Source organism: Amphichorda felina, assembly GCF_050947745.1.
Source record: "Amphichorda felina strain 45539 chromosome Unknown scaffold_8, whole genome shotgun sequence".
Taxonomy (NCBI): Eukaryota; Fungi; Ascomycota; class Sordariomycetes; order Hypocreales; family Bionectriaceae; genus Amphichorda; species Amphichorda felina.
Genome location: NW_028145042.1, coordinates 73,974 through 90,926, shown reverse-complemented (window position 1 = coordinate 90,926; position 16,953 = coordinate 73,974). Strand labels below are relative to the sequence as shown.

Here is a 16,953-nt window from a genome sequence, read left to right as displayed (position 1 = left end):
ATGCAGTAACTAGGTGCTGCCAGTATCAAGCACATATGAATATCAGACAAGATGAAAGAAGCCAATGCCACCAAAGAATGCCAAATCCCAGACACCACCCCCACGTGGGTAATACAAAAAGAGACCAATTCCATATGCGTGCTGCGCCATGCCGCTCAGCCACCAGGGGGCAAAAACAACGCGCCTCCACCCTCTGTAGCCTACAGCCAGTACAGCGCGCCGCCGGCAATGATCATGGCCAGAGCGCTGGCACTCGACTTGGTCCCCGCATTGCCACCGCCGTCCTTGGAGCCTTCATCCAGACCCTGGTCGAAACTGCCAGTGTCGTAGCCTTCGGGCGGTGAGCCGCTGCTGCCACCACCGCCAGGAACGGACGAGTCGGAGCCTGAGTCGTCCTGGTTGCTGCTCTCCTCGTGCTCTCCAGAGCCGGTGCTCCCGCCGGGGACAGTGGGAGCGTCGTCCTTGTCGTCATCCTTGTCGTCGTCCTTGTCATCGTCCTTGTCGCTGTCCTTGTCATCGTCCTTGTCGTCGTCCTTATCATCGTCCTTGTCATCGTCCTCCTTCTTGCCCTTGTCCATGTCAAGGCCAGTGGCTTGCAGCGAGGCGAGAATCGTCTTCTTGTCGCCGTCGACGACAGTGTCGTTGGTGCCCGAAATATCGTCATAGATGTAGCTCTTGCCGTTGTTGGTGCCCAGGCCATCCTTTCCGTCGTAGCACTCGATCGAGACAGACTCGACCTCGACGTAGAAGTAGCCCGGCTTCTTGATGTCCGGGTGGTTCCAGTCGATGAGGCCACCGGCCCAGTCCACGGTTCCCTTGGGGTTGCTCTCGAGACCACCAGGCCAGAGTGACAGCTGCACGCGGGCGGGTGTCTGAGGGAAGGCGTAGTTTTGAGCCGTCTTGTTCCAGGTGTCCTTGCGCTCCTGTATGCGGCCAGATTTGCCGTCAATGAGCCACTCAATCTTGTCGGGGGTCCAGCGAATCTCGTAGTCGTGGAAGTTGGAAAACGAGTCAGTGATGGTAATGTTTTCCGAGTTCTCGTCTACAGATCGCATTAGATTCAGCTGTTCATTCAATAGGCAAGGGGCGAGTGAGCACTCACAGTTGGGGATGCCGTGGTAGTAAAAGTTGGTCTGGGCCGTCTCGAGGTCGACACCGACAAACTCGTAGTCGATCTCGTCCTTGACATCCGAGAAGAGGATAAAGGCCGAGACGACACCGCGACCTCGGCTGGTCTTGAGGCGGGCCTTGACATTGCCGTACCACATGTAGGTCGTGGAGGAGACCACGGTGCCCACACTGCCCTTGGGCATGGTCAGCAGCATGTTGCCCTCATGCTGGGCAGGCTCGCCCGAGACCACCCAGTCGGCCTTGGAGGCATCGCCCAGGTACTTGTTGATGTTGACGACCCGGTCCAGAGAATCAAACTTGAGGTCCTTGCTCTTGCAAACGGGCGCGGGCGCGCAAGAATCGAGGCTAAAAGACGTCGTAGGATCGCAGCCGCCAAGGCAGAAGGCGCCGACACCACACTCGCCGTATTCTACAAAAGGTCAGCTCCAACTACCATGCGACATCAGCCAGTCGACTCACGGGAACAGCAAGGCGTCGCCTTGGGGCACTTCAGGCCACGATGGCATTCGACGGCAAGCACAGAGCTAGCGCCCATGAGGGCCGCCAGCGCCAGAGACTTCAACATTGCGACCGTATAAAAGTGCTTGATGGTCCGAGGGACGAATCGGCGAGGACTATGGTGTTGAGATGTAAATAACGAGGGACTTGTTTACGGTCCACTCTGTTGGAATGCGATGCGATGCGAGGGAGATCCGATGCCAAGTCGCGATGGAGGGCTAGAGCACGAGACGCGTGGGTAATCACGTCAAAAATAATCCAAGACAATTGATTCAGGCGAATGTGGGTTCGTCGAGCCGCGTCGTGGGCGTCTGGAGGGAACCGGGTGTTTGCTTCGACCGAATGCCAAGTGGTGCAGGAGAGACAGGAGTCCCAGGGGTCCTGCCAATAACAAATGCTTCGAGATGCTAAAGAGAACAGGAGCGAGCGAGTGAGCGAGCGAACGAATAAACGACGAACGAATGAATCCTCCTTCCCGTCAATGTCGGCCTTACGTCCACTGACTGCTGGGCGAGAAAAACGACCGTCGAAGGGGAGTGGTTTTGGGGTGGATTTGAGATTGGGAGAGGAGACGGGGTCGAGCAACAAGGAGGGCCAGGGAGAAAAGGGACACCAGCGGGCGTTGAAGAATCCACCACACACTGAACGCCTGATCAAATAGCATAAGTGGGGCGCCGCCACTGTCCAGGGCGGTTTTCAGGTCGCTCGCTCACTCCGTCACCTCCAGGGCTTTGATCACCGTGGAATTTCATAATCCATACGGAGTAGTACATAACTCTTTCGCCCTCACAAGATGTTCATGTCTCCTATTGCCTTCTATAGGACGTGAAACCGATATTACCTTCAACCTCATGTCGTCAGATGACTCGCCCTGAAACGGAAAAGAAAAATCTTTCAATATTGGGTAGTATTACGGATAGAATACCTTCGGGATCCCCCCGCGCACTGCCCACACACGCCCCAGTTGTCCTCAGACCCACCCACCTGCGCCCAGCCGCCAGACGATCTGGAACGATAATCCTCGTATTACGGGTACATAACATGCATTGCCAGCGATCTTGGCCCCTGTGCGTGCAGCCTCGTACGAGTAATAATCACGATGCGACCACGAATCACGTCTTGTGAGCGCTTCCCCTTGGCAAGACAATACCCGTCATCAAGAGTCTTTTCCTCCCGGCCCTTATTGTGCCCCATCCATGGCCGCAGGGAATACGGATAGAGAAGCTAGAATAAGGATCTGCCTTATTCTCCGCGTTGTGCGACGTTGTATAAATAGATACCTAACGGATGGGCAGCACCTCAGCTCTTGGCTGGTCAATGGTCATGTACGTAGTACTACGTACTTTTTTTTTTTTTTTTTACGTTACCGCTGCCTTGGCCTTGGCCCATCACACCAACTTTGTTCAAGGGTCCAATGTACGTAGTACCTGTAAATGTAACCGGCCAGGCAGCGAACCAGTTGTCGTATCCAGCGGCTCTCAGCTAACCGGTACACGGGCTTTGACAATCAGTCATATAAGTTTCAATCGTTGTTTATGGAGACTTCGCTGTAATATCCTCTAGACACATGTTAGTATCTCCACTCACCACATACGTACCGGGTATAGACCGTTGGTATGTCTTGGCGAGATGGAGGAGGTCGTCAAAGTTAAGCTTCCGGGCGCCCTTCGTCCCCGGATTCTCGAAAAGGGATGACCCGTTGTCGACAAAACTTAGTCTCCCATAACCTTTAGACCGTTCCCTTCGACCCGCTCGTACATGGACTTCGAGGGAACTTGTACATACTCGTAGTGTGTGCATGTACTCTGCAATCGTTACCACCAAATTACCTTCAATGCATCCAACGGCTAGAGATAATGACGATAAAACTGCCCCCACCATTGATTTGGTTTGCTTTTGGGCTCCCATGGAACTAGATGAACAGATTGCAATGGGAAATCGTTCATCTTGAGTGGGTATAGCTACACCGAGGCATGTAATTAAGACGGGACTACTTCTCTCCAAATTTCGAAGCTTGTCCTGTGCAAACCAAGTCAATCCTCGACACTGAAAACGTCTTCCTCAAAGGGTACCCATAAGCACCTTCTCTTACACGAACCCCATCCGTCTTGCTCACGTAACCGTCTCCATTCGGCCCTCACAAAGGAGAAGAACCATGTACGCACACAACCCAAAAATTAGCCAACCAAGAAAACTCGATTCCGTTTCGACCGATCCCATTCATTCCACCCGCGCCGTTGTCAAAAGCAAGCCATACTAGATAATCAATGCAAGTTGTTCCTCGCAGGAAACATCGGAGGTCCGAAGCCGGGTTGTATCACCGGGAGATGTTGCGACGGGCTGCGCAAACTCCGGATATTGTCGTTACTTGATGGCGTCTCCCTAGCCAACGGTCGAGTCCCTGTTGGGGTGTAGGGCCCGTTCTACCGACCTTTGTTGTTCGCAAATAGCTCTGCAGTCTTGTTAGCCAGTATCACCTACTTCTTGAAAAGCTAACGGATCCATACCAGGAAAATGCTCCTTGGCATATTGCTCGCAAGCCTGGTCATGGTTAGCCAGGCTGTATACATAGGGCACCCAGAAGAAACCTACCTTGGCTGGCTTGCCGACCTTCTGCCCAATTACCTTCCATTTGTTGTTCTCGTAGTCCTTAATTGCGCTCATGAGAGCTTGGCTCTGTTACGAGTGTCAGCTACGCAGATCAGCGCACGTGAGAGCCCGGGAAGCAACAAACCTCATCTTCGGCAAACTCTGCGTAATGCATATCCTAGGTCCCTGTCAGCCATGTGCTTGCCACGACACTGGCAAACCACGTACCTTGTACCAATGCTTCTTGACCGAACCCTCAGTCCTGGTGGGAAAAGTCTGCGCCAAAGGTTAGCTCACGGCGCAGTTCTCCCAATCAACTCGGAGTCACAAACCTTGGCAATCTCAGCCCAGCTGTTGCCAGCGTCACGCATCTGCTTCAAGCGAAGCTCCTCCTGTGGTGTCCATGGCGTGTTGGTGCGGCTCTTCTTGGCCGGCGGCGGGGCCACGGCGGCGGAGTTGACATCGTTGACTGGTGGCTGGGGTTGCGGGGGCGTCTGGTGAGCCTGCTGACCTTGAGGATGCGGCTGGGGCTGCTGAGGCTGGTGCTGGGCCGGCTGGTGTTGCGACTGTGGCGGCTGGGGCCCGGCATGAGGAGGCTGGGGAGCTTGTGAGGGCGCCTGGGCCTGTGTGGGAGTGCCCGATGGGGGGGGAGGAGCGTTCGTGACGGGGGGCGGTGCGGCCGCCGGCGGCGCTCCGGGGGCAGGCCGCTTGCGCTGCCTGGGCGGCTGCGCCGGCGTCTGGGTCGGAGTCTGCTGCTGGGACGGGGGCCCGGTCGGCTGCTGGGGAACATTCATAGGTGGCTGAACGGGGGTCGGATGATGTTGCTGCTGCTGCGGCGTCATGTTGGGCGGTTGAGGTCCCCCTGGGTAGGGGAACTCCATGCGCTCTCCGCGGCGGGCCATGTCGGCCTGATACGGATGCTGGTGTCTTGAGGACGGCGTTAGCGAGGTCGCGTCGGGTAGGACGGGCGAGTTGCCCATGACATGGCGCCGCAATCACGGTTTGTCGAAACACGTCGATAGCGGCAGGGGGTAAGTGAGTTCGAGGATGCTAGGGTGAGGGGGCAGATAAAAGGTGAAGGTGTCGCGAGGTCGAGCAACCCGCCACGATGGCCGACGCAGGATCGAGGTCGCGACACCAATACAGGGCGACGGTGATACATGATGGCACAAGTCGGCGCTTGCCTGTGGTGATTGAGGCAAGGCGGTGCAAAGAACAGCAAGCAGGAAAGCAAACAAGTAGGCAAAGGCAGGGAGTCGAGGGATGGATACATCCAGCTAGGGACGTTGTGTGTCGGGGAATGGGTGACCCAAGGTGGGCGGGCGGCTGAGGTACCGGGGACAAAGAGAGGAAGTATCGTAGGTACTCACTGCATGTCATTGCTTTGGTGTGTGGAGTTGGCGTAGACGTAGTCCGGCACGGGGCCGACCTGCCACTGCTGCATCTTCTGTGAGGCGCGGATGGAATCCGCAGTCAGCTTCAGGCCCAGAAACAAGAAAGACGATGGGAGAGCGCGCGACGATCTGGCGGCGAGACGCGATTGATGCTTGTTGACAGAGGGGAGAGAGAGAGAGACGAGAGACGGAGGATGACGAGACACCCCAACGCTGGGCAGGTGGCAGGGCAGGGCTGTGCAAAAATTGCCCGTGCGCGGCAGGCTGGGCAGGCCCAGGCCAGCACCTGAAGACACAGCGGGCCCGGCTGCACAGCGCTCAATGACTGGCTGATCCCCCACCGGGCCTCTACCGTCTCTGGTTTAGCTCGCTGAGGCCGAAGCACCAACCGGCTACCCGCGCCCACCGGGCCCAACCAACTGCAACCAGCAGCGCGCGATGCGGTACTTGGCCAAGGACGCGATTGTCACAATCAAGCACCGCAGCGCAACAACGGGGGAATTGGTTGAATGCTGGATCGCTGGAGGCGTGGGGAAGCGGGCAAGCTTAGCAGTTGGTCCGTCAAGCTGCATCGTTTCGGGGTCGTGAGTTTGGGGCAAACAATTGCAGGGACCACAGAAGCGACGCGAGAAACATGGAAGTCAACGAATTGCAGAGGTACTCACGATCAAAGTCTCGTGGGCCCGTCGGGTCCGCGTCGATCGGTTTCAAGGTACCGGAGACAATGGTCGACGAATGCTGGTCTCGCACGTCGCTGTCAAACGACAAGTCGGAGTGACCTGTCAAACCTCAGAAGGTTTCAGGTAGATATACCTCAGTTCGAAGAAGTTTGACGACCTGCCCGCGGGTGCAGGTGTCCCGTGACTGTTGAGTTGGACGGGCCCAAGTCCCGATACTGATCTCCAAAGATGAGGGGCCAAGTACCTCCCGGAGGTGCGGAAGTGTGGGACGCGCAGAGAAATCTAAGGCAGCTAGCTGGTGCGCAACTGCCGGGACCCTTTTGTGTTTTTGGGGTCAATGCGAACAAGTAATGCTGTTATGTCTGTTGGCTTCTTTTCTCTTCTCCTCCTCTACTTATCTCCTGTCCCTTAGACTTTGTTTCTCTCGCCGTGTCCTGCTCCGGTGGCTGGTGCTGATGATACGGTGGCGACGGTGAAGAGACTTTTGGCTTTTGGGGCGGGAGAGCAGACGTCTGTCGACCTGCAACAACTGAGACGGCAAGAAAAAAGCGCAGCAGGAGTGAGCTGGCTCTCAGCGAGTTGACGGGTTGGGATTGATTTGATGATGGTTAATGGTTTTGATGTTGCTTGTCCAACTGGGCAGTGGATCCACGTTGTGTCCTGCTGTATGGATATCCACCTGTCGCTATCACTGTCGTTACTGTACCTCGAGGTAAAGTCACTTGTGCGGGTGACTTAAGTTCCCCAGGGTGAATACAAAGGCGGTCGTTGTTTGGGACAGGAACGGGGAACGGGGACGTGGTCAGATGGTAGGCCAGTGACTGGTTTTCTTTGGCGACCGGGAGGCAACCTTCCTTCCACATCGAAGAAGTGGGGCAGGCTCCGGTGGGGACAATTTTCCTACGCTATTCCCCGAATAGTCAGATTCACGTGATAGAGACTGAACCTTCCGTCACCTTCGTCGTGCCGTCTGCACTGTGATTCGCCGCAGCCGCGAATCATTCGTCGTCCCGCTCCTCCTACAAGGCAAGAACAACGAACAGAGTTGCCGTGAATGAACGATGGCAAGCCCAGGATTCCGAATCTGTCTTCTTTATGCCTATTATCGGATGACTTTGCTTCATCGCTTGTGGCCTCATTACCCTTCTCGGATCACGATGAGTCGGCTCACTGCGCTTTCGCGCGGCCAGTCGCCTCCGGACCATTACCGACCACGCCGTCTCATGCCATCGATGTCGTTGGCGTCCAAGCCTCTCCCAGTAATGCTAACCTGTCATTCCCACCATACCTGTCGTGCAACTGGTCTTGTTGGTCCAATTGTTTACGGGAGGATCCTGCATGCGAGCTTTAGCCGCATCTGCTAGTCGGCAAACATTCTGAGGCAAGGTGAGGACAACTACTATCTGCTCCACCTTCAAATGGTCAAGTACGGATACACGGTGTGGAGGGTTTTGCTGCTGAGGTCACAAGTTGCATGCACTTGACTATCGAAACTACGGGTACGCCTGTACAGGACTAGAAGACTCCTCTTAGGACGTAGGCGGATTCCGCCCCTAGGTCTTGGGATGCGCGAACCTGTAGGTCACAAAATGCTGGTGGCATTACAGGACCAACCCTCTGTACACCAGCGCCAACCTAACGTGCCCGCGTTGAAGGCTTTTATATACTTGTTCGCCCCACGTATCAACTCATCCAAAAGCTGGTGGACCGGCCTTGGATATTCAATGCCCGCAGAGAAGTCTCTCATCAAGCAGCCTGGTTGTCGAAACCCGGCCCCTTGAGATACTTGGGGGATGGCCAAGAGGGCGCCGCCTCATCCACTGCCCCCGGCTAACAGTGACGTGGTTCAAGAAATAGGTAGCTACTTCCATGGAGGCATGTTCTCGAACGGCCAAAACTCATTGGCTGAGTCCACTCGATGCGATGCTAGTCATATTTCACCATGGACGCCATAAAGGCTAAAGGCATGGGCGGGCGCTTAGGCCTGGTTTCCAGACGGACCAAAACTCCAAGAGGAATACGTCTTGATACGGAAGCCCCTATCGGCATCGGAAGCGCTGCCACCCGGGTGAATAGAAACGTGGGGTCTAACGACGTAGTAGGCTCAATGCCGGGAACGTCTCATGCTTCCACCGCACGTCTTTTGCACCACGGGTGATGTTCATCTGCCAGATGAGTCTTCAGGCGGTATGTTTATAAGCGCAGAAAAGGTTGCCAAGAAGGAGCCATTGGTTTGAGCTGCATGTTTCGGCCAAGCTGTCATGGCTGCAGAATTGACTAGGCGTACGGATACGCGACGTAATATTAACATGGAGACGAGAAAGTCCAGGGACCTAGGGGTAGTTGAGATGCTGATACCGTCATGAAATCGATGGCAGGGTTAGTGGGTTTCAAGGGCTGCCCCCCCGCATGGAGATCTGAACGCACGACAGGGGTTTCTTGTGGCAAAGGGTACCATTTTGGACCAGGAAATGTGCTGCGAGAATCCACAGTCTCTCGATTTTCTTGTTGTTTTTTTCTTTGGCAAAGAAAGTGAGAGAGAGGCAGAGCGTCGAGGGCCGAATTATCCAGTGCCTCCTGTGTGTGACTATCATGGAGCATCAGTCCAGGCATCACAATTTCCAACGACAACTTACACGGCCGGTACGAGTCAGCAAGCCCAGTATCGACTGCTAACGAAGACGTCTGTTGTCTCAGAGATATGCATGCGAACCCTTCACCGTTCAATAGTTGACGGTCAACCCACAGGTCTGGGCCAGGGTTGTGCCGCCAGCTCTATCTGCCGAGTTTAATCTGGGAGCTCACGAGGTCTATCTAGACGGCCGTGGCTCGAGCAGCCAATCTGTGCAACATGGAAGCCGACGTCCCTGTTTCGGGAGTCAGCACCTGAAGCATGGACTGCGGTCAGCACGGCGGCATCGTCCGGTGTCTCTTCATAGTGGTCACCCATCTGGGGACGGCTGCTGCTGATGGAGATATCAGCTGTCGGTGAGGCGTCAAAAATATGCCCCTAGGGGTTTTGACTGTGGAAAATATCCGAATAGTACCAGAAGAAAACCTCTTGGATATTCAGTATCAGAGTGGTTATGTTTGATCTTCACCTAGGGTGCCACCAACGCCCTCGTCCCCTTGACACGGAACAGAACTCATCCGGATCTCGTTCCGCTTGACAATGACAGAGCGGAAACGATTAACGACACAAGCTTAAGATCAAACGTAGGCTAGTGTTGGAAACACTACTGCAGCTCTCTGCGAACCTGATACACTTGTCGCCCATGTCTCCCACACGGCACACACACCCTGGTCACGGCTGTTGCAGATGACGCTCATCACCAAAGTGGCTAGCCAGATCGCCCGAGCTCGAGGCTATATCAAGGAAGGACACGGCAAGCTCAGGGACGTTGGTGTTTTTGGATTGTGTATGATACCACTGGGCTTTGTTTGACGTTGCAAATATCGTTTCTCTGTTCTGCGCTTCACTTCGACCGGCAGCTGGCTGCTTATACCTTTTATTTAATATTCTATCATTACGACTATTACTTTGGTTCGACGACCATATTTCATAATTAACACCAAAGAGGTTTCGGCCATCTTTTGTATAGAGCGCAACGCGGTCCGGTTACCAGAGGCTTAATTCACACGACATTGCAACCAGCTGGTCTAGTTGCGCGAACATTCGTTGTCCGTTTCTCAGTTTAACAAACGACTCTAGCTGCAAATGGAGCTCTCACACGTCATGTACGCACCCTCCCACGGTGCTCTGGAGCCGCATGGGAACGGAGTGACAAAGCACCGCAAGTCCTTGTCCACGGGCGGGGGACGAGCCTGGAGCGACAGTGAGGTAAGCCAAGAAGTGCAACAAATGCTCCCTTTCCCTCCTGGGTAAGCTGACAACCCACTAGGAGGCATATCTCCTCCAGACCCGGCTCCAGAAGATGCCTTACAAGCACATTGCCGCTCACCTCAACAAGACCGAGTTGGCGTGCCGGCTTCACTACCATCAGATCTCGCACGGGAGCAATCGCCGCAAGCGCAACCTCTCGTGCTCGTCTGTGTCTACAGACTACTCTCACCTGTTCCGGGAGACGTCGGCTGTGAGGGACAACAGGATGGCCTCGGCGGCCCAGGTCGGCGTGTCGGATGTGCGGCTGCCCAGCATCATGAGCACGACGACATCACCCAAGCTACCCGCCATCCTTCCCAGGCCCGGCGTCGTTGGTAGCAAGCCCAGCGAGGCTCCCCGGGGGTACCCAGAGGGCCAAAGACTGCTGCCCGCCTTTGAGGCCACCAGTGCTTCGAAGCAGGGCCTCCGTCTCGACACGACCCTCCCCTCCGTGTCTGCGCCCGTGCACAATGCCTCGCACGTCGACCTGTCGCGCCTGCACGCCATCTACGTGGCGCACCGGAATACGTTCTGGGCGGCCATTGCGAGCGAGTACGGGCACAAAGCATCGCCATCGATGCTCGAGCGGGCATGGAAGACAGGGCGGTGCTGCGGGCACCAGGGCCACAGCCCGATCACACCGTCGGCCAGCCCGGTCAGCGACACGCGCGAGGGATTTGGAGATGGCGGCCGGACGAGCCTGTCGGGGATCCTGGGACCGGAGGGGGGTAGTGTGAGGAGTGCATGGGATAGGGATATGATTCGCAAGATGGAGGTCAACTAATATACTTTGTCTGTGTGGATTCTGGAGAGTGTCATGCCATGGCAGCGAGGAGTCTGGTTGTCTTGTCAGGTGGATACGAAATATCATAACAGACGAACAGCCGACTCGACTTGTTGCTGAGTGCAGAGTGCAATCTTGAAAGTGACAAGAGGAACGTGAATCATCGTGGGATGCATGTACTTCGTACTGTATCCGTCCGTACGTACGGAGGATGAATACTGCATGCTCCGAGACACGGACGAGACGGGACGTGTTTGAGGATCGGCGAATCCCCCATAGACGCCGGGTAGAATAGCGACAAAGCGGCTTTTCTGGGTTCATTGATGGATTGGCCCGACTATCCAATCAGAAGACTGTGAATTCCATTTGGCTGCTGTGAATGGGGGGGGGATATGGCGGAGAGTTTTGGCGTCCCCACCTACGCTTTCGATGTGGGAGGGGGGTGGAGGAGCCATGACGATGAGGGGTCACAGGGACGGGACGGGATTGAGAATCCAGCTGCCCTGGGTAAGTTGGGTCGTTTGAGGACTTCTCGCCATTTCTGTTTCAAGAATTAGCCGCATACCCTGAGTGACTGATCAGGTCTCCCAAAATTCACACTGGTGAGTAATTCGACTTACACCGGAGGCTGGGACACGGGCGGCTCGCTCCGACCGACAGGCCGGTCCGGCGCCGGAGGTGGAGGAGCCGGCTCAACCGACAATGAGCGCATCGCACGAGGCACAAGTGGGCTTCCTCTGCATGTGGAATCACGGGGTGCATTTGCATTTCCCATGCACCTTCGGTCCGGACCGGCCTCCAGCGGCACTTTATCCTCCAAGCTTCCCCAGCTTCCCTCTTCCTTCTTCCCCCATCCTCCATCCTGCATCCTGCATCTCCGGAGACCTCTACCTCCAGCTCCCCTAACACCTCCAGCCACTCCAGACCGCAATGGCGTCCCAGGACAGCGACCCGGTGGCCCCTGGGCCCGACCCCAAGTCGTCGAGCGACTACATCCAGTTCAAGTGCACGCCCCCAGGCGGCGACCTCAACCGCTGGTCCACCGTCCTCACCCGCGGCCATGACTATCCCGGAGCCCAGGTGCGTCTACAGCTGCAGCTGTCCTCTGCTGCTCTGGCCACGAGACACTGACAGCCCAGGCCATGCTGTACGGCGCCGGCGTGCCCAGCCGCGAGATGATGAAGAAGGCGCCCCAGGTCGGCGTCGCATCCGTCTGGTGGGAGGGCAACCCCTGCAAGTAGGTACAATGTCCCTCTGGCTGAGTCCAAGAATCACTCTGACAGCAGCAGCACGCATCGTGAGTACCAGTAGCCCCGCCGAGGACTAGGCAACACACGACTTACCAAGCCAGTGCTCGAGTTTGGACAGATTGTCAAGAGCGCCGTTGAGAAGCAGGGCATGCTGGGCTGGCAGTACAACACGGTTGGCGTGTCGGATGCCATCACCATGGGCGGCGAGGGTAGGCTCCTCCTCTGATCACACCTGGCTTTGAACAAGGTCGCTCACGAACCAGGAATGCGCTTCTCCCTGCAGACGCGCGAGCTCATTGCCGACTCGATCGAATCCGTCACCTGCGCGCAGCACCACGATGCCAACATTGCCATCCCCGGCTGCGACAAGAACATGCCTGGCGTTATCATGGCCGCTGCGCGCCACAACCGGCCATTCCTCATGATCTACGGTGGCACCATCCGCAAGGGCCAGTCGTCGCTGCTCGAGAAGGAGATCAACGTGAGCACCTGCTACGAGGCTGCCGGCGCCTACACCTACGGCCGCCTCCACGCCAAGACGGACCCGGACACGCCCGGCCGCACCACCGACGATGTCATGGAGGACATTGAGCGCCACGCCTGCCCTGGGGCGGGTGCCTGCGGCGGCATGTACACGGCCAACACCATGGCCACGGCCATCGAGGCCATGGGGCTCACCCTCCCCGGATCCAGCTCCTACCCGGCCCTCTCCCCCGAGAAGCGCCGCGAGTGCGAGCGCGCCGCCGCCGTCATCAAGACGGCCATGGAGAAGGACATCCGCCCTCGCGACCTGCTCACCCGCCGCGCCTTCAGCAACGCCCTGCGCCTGACCATGATCCTGGGCGGCTCGACCAACGGCGTGCTGCACTTCCTGGCCATGGCCAACACGGCCGGCGTCAGCCTCACCCTCGACGACGTCGCCCACGCCAGCGACACGACCCCCTTCCTCGCCGACCTGGCCCCCAGCGGCAAGTACTACATGGAGGACCTGTACAAGGTCGGCGGCACCCCCGCCGTGCTCAAGATGCTCATCCACCGCGGCATCATCGACGGCGACATCCCCACCGTTACGGGCGCCACCCTCGCCCAGAACTGCGCCGACTGGCCCAGCCTGGACCCCAACCAGCAGATCATCCGCCCTCTCGACAACCCCATCAAGGACTCGGGCCACATCCGCGTCCTGCGGGGCAACTTCGCGCCCGGCGGCGCCGTCGCCAAGATCACGGGCAAGGAGGGCACCAGCTTCACGGGCAGGGCGCGCGTCTTCGAGAAGGAGCACGCGCTGGACGTGGCGCTGTCGAGGGGGCAGATCAGGCAGTCGGACGGGAACCTGGTGCTGATCGTGCGGTACGAGGGGCCCCGGGGCGGACCCGGGATGCCGGAGCAGCTGCGGGCGTCGGCGGCCATCATGGGCGCGGGGCTGTCCAACGTGGCGCTCGTGACGGACGGGCGGTACAGCGGCGCGTCGCATGGGTTCATTGTCGGGCATGTGGTGCCGGAGGCGGCGGCCGGAGGGCCGATTGCGCTGGTGAGGGATGGGGATGAGGTGACCATCGATGCCGTGGCCAACAGGATCGACGTGGCTATTAGTGATGAGGAGATGGCGAGGAGGAGGGCCGAGTGGAAGGAGCCGGAGATGCATGTCAAGAGGGGTGTCTTGGCCAAGTATGCTCGGTTGGTGGGTGATGCGAGCCACGGTGCTGTGACGGATGGGTGGTAGAGACGACATGGGAGCAAGGGGATGTGATGGTGGAATCAGTCTATTATTGTGACATTGGCAAGGCAAACAAAATGAACGGGTATCGCCCCCCTCGTCTCCGCGGCGCACATGTACAGACTCGCTCCTAGATATCATATCAGCACAAAGAAACCCTCCCCCCCCCCCCCGCCGCTTCCAATGGCCCCCCATGCAGGCTATTTATCAACCCCCCTTTGGGGACTCTGCTAATCCCCCAGTGGCATGCCCTCCAGCTCGTCCAGCAGCCGGCGCCAGTTGTCCGCCAGCATCTCGCCGTACTTGACGCGCTCGCCTGCCCAGTCCTGGTTCCACCGGCTGACGTGGTACTGCGTCGACTGGAACGTGACCAGCTCGTCGCGGACACATTCCTTGACAAAGACGCTGCGGTTGTGCTGCTGCACGATCGACTCCTTATCCTGGAGGGCGTGTCAGCGAGTTGTTTATCGATGTAGGAGGGTCTAGGGGTAGTAATACCTTGATGATACTCTCGGCCACACGCTCAATCTCCCCAGCCTTGACCGTGCCCTCTGGCTTCGACCTCAGGCCTGCTAGCTTGGTCTCGTTGGTTTGGATCCGCCGCTCCAGGTACGGAATGTTGTCCTTGTCCAGCCTCTCCCGCCGGTCAAACATCTCGCGCACGGCCACCAGCGAGTCCCGTTGTCTCTTGAGATCCTCCATGACGCCCTCGTCCCACCCACGGCTCTCATCGTCCAGGAGGGACTGCGCCGTCCGGAGGTGCTTGCTCATGGCAGTTAGGCCGTCGTTGAGCAGCGGCACCTCGTTGGCGTCCGTCGCATATGTGTCGGCCGACGTCTCTGTTAGGCTGTTGAGTAGCATGGCTACACGGCCATGGTCGGCGGCAACGCCCTCCTGTCGCTTCACCAGACGGTCCATAATGCTGCACACGTTGATGTACAATTCCGATGAGCGCCGGATGCCTGCGCGGGTCCGGGAAAAGAGTTCCTCCAATGTTGGGGGCAGCGACTCCTCCAGGCCAGGGGGCAGCGCGCGCTCCGCGAACTCGTCCTGGACCGAGATGCTCGCCTGTTTCCGCCACACAGCTAGTTCCTGGTACTTGTGTCAGCTGTTTAGCTATAGAGTCATACACATCGAGTGTGAGAGCTTACTGTCGGGACCGTCAGGAACATGACGACGAGCTGCTCCTGGCTCAGTACAGGGTGCCGCACTAGGGCGTTGAGGAACCTAGCCAGGCCGCGTCTGCGCTTCTCGATGAAGGAGCCGTCGTTGGAGAGGTGGTTCCCGTTGACAGCCACGCGCTTGGGTGGCAGCAGGGGCAGAACGCGGAACGGATACCTCTTGTGAAGGCAGTCGAGCAGCCACACAAAGTCGCTGTACCGGCGGATCACCTTGCTGCCCCGGCGGTGACTGGTGACCTCATAGTTGTGGTGCTGGAACATGAACACGCCCTCCTTCTCCGGCATCAGCGCTACTAAGATCTTCTCCTCCACGCCGACACTGCTGCGTGCGTTGGAAATCCGGGCGGGAGGCGGAGCGAGAGGGTTGTGCTCAGGCTGACGCCCCGGTCCATCGCTGCTCAGGCCTCCTGCTCCGAAAGGACTCGCCCCGGAATCCTGCCCGGCCTGGTTGAAGCCTGGTCCAGCGCCAGCGCCGGAACCGTCAAAGTATCCGCCCCATCCACCAGGCTGGGTCTGCCCGGCACTGCCGACACTCTGCTGTCCAGCATTGGAGCTCGGCGTCTCGTTGACGGCGTGCTGGCTAATTGTGCGACCGGCAATCAAGGGCGACGGGGTGTCGTTGAATGCGTTGCTGTGCCCGTTAGTATTCGCATCGTGGCTGCCGACGCCATTGGTCTTGGGGTGGCTGGGGTTCTTGTGGACGTCGGGCGAGTTCCAGGGATCGTCCTCGGGATCGTCCATGGCAGGTCGGAGGATGCGAGACGGCGACGAGTTGGAGTGCGAGGGTCGGTGCTGCGGCGCCCTGCGAGGCTGGTCCTTGGTCGGCGTCTGGGGCGGTTTCGCGGCGAGCTCCTCGACGGGCGGTATCACTGGTTCTGCGGTGAGGCCGGAGAGCTTGGGCTGCGGCAGGCCTAGAATCGACGAGCTTGATTAGCTTGCTGCCGCGCGAGGTCCCCACTGTGTGATGTGCGGAGGTTGATTTGATAACGGTCTCAGTAGACTGCGGTGGCCAATCAGTTATCCACCGCTTGGCGGACGGACTGACCGGGGTGTGTCGTTGATAGACAGACGGGACGATCTGATGATTGCGTACGACGTGCGTGCTATTGTACAACCGCAAGGAGGCGAGCCAACGCTCTAGGATAGACATGGTGAACTGCGTGAAATGACTTACTTCTCCGTCGCTCGTCGACGCTGTCGAGACTGATGACCTCCCCCTCCTGTGCCAAGCCCACCAGCGCCATCAGCACATTGAACTCGCTACGTCCCAGATTGACGCCATCACCACCGGCATCCGGCGCAACGAGCGACACAATGCGGGACTGTGTCGACGCATCAGACAGCCTGGCTGCGGAGAAGACCTTGGCCACGCCATCCGACGTGATGCTGCGGCCACCGCTCTGGGCGGCCATGGTGTCAAAGGTCTCAATGTAGCTGTCGGGCACATCCGACGGCGGGAGCAGGTTGCGCACCATGTCGGCGCGGCTCTGCTGCTTACGCGGCGTCGGCATTGACCACGGAGAGTCGTCACCGCCATCATCGTCGGCGAAGAGGCTGTTGGATGATGCCCTGTGCGAGGCCTCGGGCTCGTCGAAGAGGCTCCCTCCTCGGTCCCCGCCACCGTTCTTTCTCGGGCTTGCCACCGACGACTCGTCGTCATTGCCCGTGGGTGACGTTCCGAAAAGCGACATGGTGGTATATATCGCTGGCTGCGGCTTTGGATGCGCTCGTTTCGCTTCGCCTCGTCTCTCGCCGTTGTCGATGTGTGATGGGAAGCCTAGTGGTGAAGTGCTCCGACGCAGTTGGTAGGAAGTACGAGTCGCGTTGCACAGGGAACCTGACCGTGCGA

At 58.0% G+C, this 16,953-nt stretch overlaps 5 protein-coding genes across 5 annotated transcripts; 2 read left to right on the top strand and 3 right to left on the bottom strand.

Moving 5' to 3' along the window:
- Window positions 1-200: 200 nt before the first annotated feature.
- UTR2 (concanavalin A-like lectin/glucanase domain-containing protein) lies at window positions 201-1,696 on the bottom strand (the record flags this gene model as incomplete). Its single annotated transcript, XM_083197073.1, has 3 exons — window positions 201-1,042; window positions 1,103-1,540; window positions 1,591-1,696. The coding sequence occupies 3 exons, from the start codon at window positions 1,694-1,696 to the stop codon at window positions 201-203; spliced, it is 1,386 nt and encodes a 461-aa protein (XP_083046541.1).
- A 2,356-nt stretch (window positions 1,697-4,052) lies between these two features.
- Window positions 4,053-5,593, bottom strand: ACO1O0_007704 (SANT/Myb-like DNA-binding domain-containing protein; the record flags this gene model as incomplete). Its single annotated transcript, XM_083197072.1, has 7 exons — window positions 4,053-4,081; window positions 4,137-4,170; window positions 4,222-4,305; window positions 4,364-4,396; window positions 4,447-4,494; window positions 4,551-5,145; window positions 5,589-5,593. The coding sequence occupies 7 exons, from the start codon at window positions 5,591-5,593 to the stop codon at window positions 4,053-4,055; spliced, it is 828 nt and encodes a 275-aa protein (XP_083046540.1).
- Window positions 5,594-10,028: 4,435 nt separating this feature from the next.
- Window positions 10,029-10,959, top strand: ACO1O0_007703 (uncharacterized protein; the record flags this gene model as incomplete). The annotated part of the gene is made up of 2 exons (XM_083197071.1): window positions 10,029-10,133; window positions 10,195-10,959. The coding sequence occupies 2 exons, from the start codon at window positions 10,029-10,031 to the stop codon at window positions 10,957-10,959; spliced, it is 870 nt and encodes a 289-aa protein (XP_083046539.1).
- A 930-nt stretch (window positions 10,960-11,889) lies between these two features.
- On the top strand, window positions 11,890-13,929 carry ACO1O0_007702 (dihydroxy-acid dehydratase; the record flags this gene model as incomplete). The annotated part of the gene is made up of 5 exons (XM_083197070.1): window positions 11,890-12,039; window positions 12,099-12,196; window positions 12,243-12,256; window positions 12,287-12,418; window positions 12,473-13,929. 5 exons carry the CDS (start codon window positions 11,890-11,892, stop codon window positions 13,927-13,929), a joined length of 1,851 nt encoding a protein of 616 aa, XP_083046538.1.
- Window positions 13,930-14,153: 224 nt separating this feature from the next.
- Window positions 14,154-16,795, bottom strand: MVP1 (uncharacterized protein; the record flags this gene model as incomplete). The annotated part of the gene is made up of 4 exons (XM_083197069.1): window positions 14,154-14,363; window positions 14,422-15,015; window positions 15,075-16,015; window positions 16,279-16,795. 4 exons carry the CDS (start codon window positions 16,793-16,795, stop codon window positions 14,154-14,156), a joined length of 2,262 nt encoding a protein of 753 aa, XP_083046537.1.
- Between the last annotated feature and the right edge of the window lie 158 nt (window positions 16,796-16,953).